At 44.3% G+C, this 7,061-nt stretch overlaps 1 protein-coding gene across 2 annotated transcripts in view; it reads left to right on the forward strand.

Moving 5' to 3' along the window:
• LOC108097971 (acetylcholine receptor subunit alpha-like) overlaps nucleotides 1-7,061 on the forward strand; it is a 116,471-nt gene extending 109,410 nt beyond the window's left edge. For both annotated transcript variants that reach the window (XM_017200587.2, XM_017200586.2), the window contains 2 exons: nucleotides 29-1,118; nucleotides 3,927-7,061. In XM_017200587.2, the coding sequence (XP_017056076.1) occupies nucleotides 29-1,118; nucleotides 3,927-4,127 (1,291 nt within the window). In that variant the 3' untranslated portion in view covers nucleotides 4,128-7,061. The remainder of the gene's footprint in view (nucleotides 1-28; nucleotides 1,119-3,926) is intronic.

The following is a 7,061-nucleotide window of genomic DNA, read 5'->3' on the forward strand; positions in this document are numbered from 1 at the left end:
TAATGTCGCATGTTGTTCCTCCATTTAGAATGCACCACAGCCCGAAGACGACTTCGCGGAGCACCTCGCCGCATTTGCAGCACCGCGTGCAGACCTACAACCTGATGGACGAGTGCGGCATGGGAATGGGCATGGGCATGGGCATGGGTATGGGAATGGGCGGGGGGATGGGTGGTGGAGGCGGTGGTGCGTCGACCATCACCGGCCACTTGAGCTCACTGTACCCGCCGACAATGTCGACGGCCAACCAGCAGACCTCGACGACGTCCTCGCTGATCGACGCCCAGTACCACAATCAGTACCAGCAGACGGGCGGCTCGCTGCTCGACCACCCGCTCACGCCCACCAAGTTCCGCCAGATGACCTCCACCTCCAGCCAGACGGGTCAGAATGGCGGCAATGGTGGTGGTGCAACCAACTATCAGAGCGGAGCATCAGGAGCAGGAGGAGGAGGAGGAGGAGTTGGAGGAGGAGGAGGACACTTGTATCGGCAGCAGTCGAGCTGCTCGGCGAACTTTTCGCCGCTGCCGCAACACGCCCACCAGTCGCACGCCTCCACGACGACCAGCGATCTGGGCATGGCCAATCCGAATGTGATAAAGTCGACGACGACGGTTAACTCGGTGGCCACCGCCTCGACGCTGGCGGACTCCTGCTGCAGCGGCACCATCCAGATCCACCAGGGAATGGGCGCCGGTGCCGCCTGTCAGTCGTCCGAGCTGCTGCACCACCAGCAGCTGCACCACCAGCAGTTGCACCACCACCAACAGCAGCAGCAGCAGCAGTCACAGCAGCAGCAGCACCACCACCAGCGACCCACCACTTCGGCAGCAGCAGCGGCAGCGGCGGCAGCGGCAGCAGCAGGCGGTCCCAGCACCTCGGCGGCGGCAGCAGCGGCGGCGGCGGCAGCGGCGGCCGGTACGCCACCACCACCGCCACCGCCGGCGGGCGGTATCTGTGATATTCTGCCCGCCTGCCAGCGCGAGGGCGGGCCGCACTGCTGCTCGGGGCGTGGCAACGTCCGCCAGCGGTGGCACACCTGCCCCGAGCTGCACAAGGCCATGGACGGGGTCACCTACATCGCCGATCAGACGCGCAAGGAGGAGGAGAGCACAAGGGTGAGTGCTTGGCACATTCTAAACAAATATTTACATTTAAGCGGGTTTCGAGAAGAATTCAATATTCAATTCAGGGCTTTACATTTCCAACTTCATTTTTTGTAGCATACTCTTTGGGGCAACAAATATAATTCCCTTTTAAATGGTAAAAGGAAAGTCTTACGCCTTTTTACGGGAGGAAATGCTGCCTTTTATTTTGTTTCTTGGAAGTGAAAAATACTAAGACTTCCATTATTCATAATCAAAAAAGGCAACATTGCGTATGAGTAACATTATTAAAAGACAATGCGCAGATCCTAAAAAGATTTTATTTCTTACATCTAGGTTTTGATATTCGTATTGAAATCCATCAATACCTTACACCTAAGTGGCTAAATGCTTATTCAAAATTTAAAGGCAACAGTGCGTATGAGTGATAAACCTTTAAGCTGTTTATAGAGTGCCGCATAAATACACAACTAAACAGGGCAAACTGTGCCAAAAAACCTTGCTTATTTACAAACCCTTCCCCAAAGCATTTCGTAAAGGCGACATTTTCCACTCTATTAATAATGTATACTCCTTGCCAGCATCGCCAGATGCATTCAACCTTTCGCCGATAGCCCGTAAGCCAATATTGTTCGATATTCCCCAAAAAAAAAAAAAGCTCGAATAATACTTGCTAGCAATAACCTAAGTACACTTAAGAATTTCGATGATTTGGCCAATGTTCCGGGGGAATTGGCTTTAAAAAGGAAATCATTTTTCGTGTCCCATTGGAAAAAGAATTTTTTCCCCAGCTTCTCAGGAATGCCGCAATTGCAGCACGCCAGTGAAAATAAAGAGGAGAAGCGACTGGAAATCCGGAGGAAAAAAAAACCCAAAGAAAGAAAGCAGGACAAGTGGCCCGAAAGCCGCTTAACGTTTGCTCCCGACTGAGACGGAAATACCTGAGACGGAAAGAGACGGAAGGAGACGGACGCTGACGGGGCGGAAAGAGACGGAGATAGATGGAGGGAGTCTGTGTGTGGGCTTTGATGTTAATAAGCCTGGCGCAATAAATTAGAGCGGCCTAAGGCGGGATTTATTGGCACGTCGATAATCGATGGCCAGAGAACTCGACTCGAGGACTCGAGGACTCGACTTGAACCCAAGACTCCGGTAGCCAGTAGCATGTAGTATACCTTGGCCAGGACCCAGTTGTTGATGATGTCCGACTGTCACTGCCACTGCCACTGCCACTGCCCTTTTGTTGACCTTTCCCGCTTGCCCGATGTCCTGGTGTCCCGATGTCCTGGTGACCCGATGTCCTGGTGTCCCGATGTCCTGGTGTCCCGATGTCCTAGTGTCCATATGTGTGTCCGTGGGGCATCGTCTCTATGGGCGCACTTACGCCGGCTGCGCCAAAAGTTTTAATGACTTTTCATGCGCCTTATTGAGCAGCGACTATGGCCAGTCCGGCCATTATACACTCAGCGAAAGTCCATGTTGCATGTTGCATAAAAGCACAGGAATTAATATTGAGAAATATCCTTATAAATAATATTCATCAATCAAAATACTAACAATGGTCCTACTACCACTTCTCCAAGTATTCAACTAATTAAAAATGTTTGAAATCAGTAGAGGGTTTTTCTTCGAGTGCAGCTCCTTGTTCGCCTGCTTGTTCGCGTAGTTAAGAGCATTGCTGTTGCCGCTGTCCTCTCATCATAATGAATGTTTTCTTGTGGCATCGAACAAAATGCCAATAAAAGTATTTTATTAAAATTACGCACACATTCAATCATTATTGGAATGTCCTGCCAGGCTTAGCGGCGATGGCGGATGAGAAGGAGGAGTCCTGGGACTGGGAACTCCCGGACACTTGGACAGAACTAGGGCACCTCCGGGCGGAAAGTGCAGGACAAAGGACACGGGACACGGACACAAGACCCAGGACACCGAATCGAGGAACAGTGTTGTCATCTGCAGATAACCAAAATATGTTCTTATTATTTGATTTATTTTAATTTCAAAACTATATAATATATATATAATTTAAATGTTGCATAATGGTCATTATTTTTACCGCTGAGTTAGTTTGGTTTCTTTGACAATTTTCCAAAAATATATACCACAACATTTATTACAACTTTTAAAAGATAAATAATATCTAGTTTATTTATTTTGTATATTTCTCCTTTTAAATGTATATTAAGTATGGCCTTATCTTGTTCAAAAATCCCATATGGTAAACATTAGTATACCTAAATCGTTGAATATATATTCTCGTATATATATTTGGCTATTAAACGGCCAAACTGACTACACTGTAACATCGAACGCTGAGAAATGCGAGACAGCTTCGCCGGCATTTACATTGAGTGCGTGTCATTTTCGCCACGCCCCCTGGGTGATAAGAGGCGGTGGCAAGGACGGGGAGGGAAGGGGAGGGGAGGGTGGGTAGGGCGTGGCAGCGGACTGACTGGGGAATTAGTCGCAAGACGCGTGGACAAAGATGAACATATTGGCTGGCTTATGAACTCCAGGCCCAGCGAATGAATATCGAATGAATGCCAATCGAAGGGGGGAAATCATCCCTGCTAAAAAATTGAATGTTTTTAAAGACGATCCATTTGAAATATTTTACAAGTGAAAAGGGATTAATAATCTTAAGAGTTGTGGATAGTCATTATTGAAATTGTGTCTGTGTCTGTGGTCCTTTTTGAAATCATTAACTAAACACTTAACTGTGTGTGAATGGGGATATTTGATGGGTGGATGCAGTTCATAAATATTTATGAAATATATTTACCTAACCACCTGTATTTTTTTTACTCCTGCGAACAGGTGAAAGAGGACTGGAAGTACGTGGCCATGGTGCTCGACCGCCTGTTCCTGTGGATCTTCACAATAGCCGTGGTCGTCGGCACCGCCGGCATTATCCTGCAGGCTCCGACGCTCTACGACACCCGGATGCCCATCGATATCAAGCTATCGGAGATCGCCTCGACTACGGCCAAGCCCAATGTGGCCAGGCCCGTGTTGTAAGCGGATCGATAAGTCGATAGATCGATCGATCGATTGCCAGTTTCGCGGAGGGCAAAAACAACACACACCACACACAGTCTGAAGAAGCCAACAAAAGCAACCACAAAAACACAAGTAATGAATGAAATTCGCATTTGTTTTTTCTTTAACAACAACAAAACAACAAAAACCAAAAGAGAGGGGGTAAACAAATAACCAAAAAACTTGTTCCAAAAATAACAACAAAAGAAACGAAGAGGAAGAGGAGAATCCAAGTAACTATAACTATAACATTGTATTTGTTGTATACATAAAAGGTATAACTAACTATAAATAATTTGTACACTAATGTTTAAACAGGCAAAACGATGCTAAACAAAACGGTTTTTTTTCTAGGCAACTTAAATGAACAGAGTCAAACGAAAACAAAACAGCAAAGAACAAAGAATTAAGTAAAACTAGTTCAACTGAAACGAGGCGCAAAACAGTATGCAACAGATAATTAAATACGATTTATGGTAATAATTGAGAGCGAAATTAAATTAGTGAAATTAAATTAGCCTAGCCAAACGTCAAGAATAACGAGGTAAATTGAAAAGAAAAGTGTATTTGTTTAACAAGAAACCGAGGAAATGGAGGACAACATTAGTTAGCTAAGCGAACCAAAATAAAGGAACAGGAAAAAGCCAACAAAAAGGCGTATATAGGTATGTATGTGTGTGTGTGTGTGTGTGTATGTACAGTGAGACAAATTGGAAGAAATGTAACTGAGAATTCCCAATTTATGAAGCTTATCTTTAAAAGTTTTAGGACAAAAAACATTATTCAAATTTAATCTTTTTATCTTCAATTCAATTTCAATTTAGCTTCCCTTACAATTTAAACTTAAGTATTTTTCTAACGCTAGAAATCTCTAGAGATCTTCATAAATTCGGAATTCTTCTTTACAACTCTTTTCTTCGTGTGTCAATGTGTGTGTTGCCGTGTGTGCATGTGTGTGAGTTTGTTGAGTGTGTGTGACTGCAAATGAGGCATGCAAATTAGTGCAAATAAACCGAGGGAAAGTGAGAGAGTGAGACAAGGGGGAAAGTGCAGCCCCGGGCCCCCGGAAAAGCCGGAAAACCCCGAGCCCCCCTCCACGATTTCGCCTTGGGGCAATTAGTTAGCACAAAGCTTTAGTTATTATGCCCAAGTGTACGTGGACCTGTATCTGTATGCGTGTTGGTGCGAGCGCATGTGTGTGCATAGTAAATAATCACCATTAGAAATTCAAATTCAATTTTGGCGCTTGCACTGCCTAATTGGCAAAAACGCGTCCAAGTTGCTCACGTTTTTCTTTTAGCCGCCCAATTAACATTTCCCACGCTCGCCGCACTCATAATTTATGCTAATTTCCGGTTGCATAATTCACTAAAAACGACGGAGCAAAACAAAAAAAAAAAAAAACACAGAACACAAATAACAAGAAGATACCTGCCAAACATAAAAAAGTTGGGCCAAAAGTTTCCTTTGCCTTCGCATTTTTTTCTGCCGTTTGGCGGCGATTGCTTTATTTGCAGCACCGTTTATTTCCCTTACACTTTTTATTGCTCATAAAATCAAATGATGCCTGATTAGGAGGAGCCAACAAGCAAAAAAAAAACAGCAAAAAAGAACAAAAAGGACATCGGCTGCTGGGGAATCCCCCTTTTTTCTTGAACAACCAAAGTTTAAAAACATTAACATGCTTCTGTTAAACGAGGGAAATTTTAACATTCGACAGGCAGCAGAGGTTTCGCTTTTGATTTGCAGCCGAAGATTAGGGATATTTTTTATTGGATGTTTTTTGTTTAAGAAAAAAATAGAAATACGTGTGCATGCTATAAAATTCATAATTTATCTGTAGTTTTGTTTAGCAGAAAAATATTGTCTGTTTTATGAAGCAATAGAAATTTTTATTTCACTTAATTTTATTTATTAATTTTTTATTCATAGATTTTTATTTTCTAATTTTCTTCTAGGTGAGTAACGAAAGCATTTTAGTTTACTTTGTTGCCTGATCCAAAATTACTGCCGAAGGCAACAAAAACCACAATGCGTGTGTCGTCACAAGCAAGTGTCAATCACAGTCACCGCGCTGCAATTGCTTCTGCCACGCCCCCTTCCCATTCCCAGCCCTCTTTCCCCTTCCCCTTTTCCCGTACATATCACACACACACAACACTTTTCCAGTTTTTAATTAAATGAAATGCAAGCGAAGAGTTATAGCCGACAGTGCGCCAGAGGGAGAAAGCAGATGAGTGAAGTGCACACAAAATGAAAAGCCATTAACGAAATATTATATCTGAAGATGGAGAGAGTGGCGATGTCAGCTGAATCCTGTTTGGGATATAAAAACCGCACAAGTTTCGCAAGTTTCTATGCAGAGAGAGAAACAGTTGTTTCCTATAGTTCGAGGTGGGTGTTTTAATTACCTAACAAGAATTCATTTCTAAAAGTTCATAGAGATAGGCAATATTCCAATTTGCAAACTGCATAACCAAGTATATAGTCTTCGAGATCCCCCAACTCTTTACTTCTCCAAATTCCTCTCTTGTTTTTAAGAACATTTCACTTATTAACTATTTTCTTGCCGTGTGGCTTTGATGTTATTTAAGACAAGGCATTTAATAGGTACCCCCAGAAATATATGTACCATAGCTCCAGCGAACTGAGGGAGAAGTAAAACCGGAATGGGGGCAGTTGGAGACCGCAAATCATAATTGTTGCGGGCACACAAGACACAAGGCAAACGAAAAGGGGGGAAATTTTGGTGGGAAGGGGGAGTGGCTGGGTGGCTGGGTGGCTGGGTGGCAGAACTCCTCAGAGAAGTCGTAACAATGCAAACTGTGTGGCCACACACAAAAAGGACATTAGCTCCTGCTCCTTGGCAGTTCGCTTCGCCTTTTGCTTTTGGCTGTTGCTCTGGCTCCTCTG

The sequence above is a fragment of the Drosophila ficusphila genome, unplaced genomic scaffold (genome assembly GCF_018152265.1).
Source record: "Drosophila ficusphila isolate 14025-0441.05 unplaced genomic scaffold, ASM1815226v1 contig_197, whole genome shotgun sequence".
Lineage (NCBI taxonomy): Eukaryota > Metazoa > Arthropoda > Insecta > Diptera > Drosophilidae > Drosophila > Drosophila ficusphila.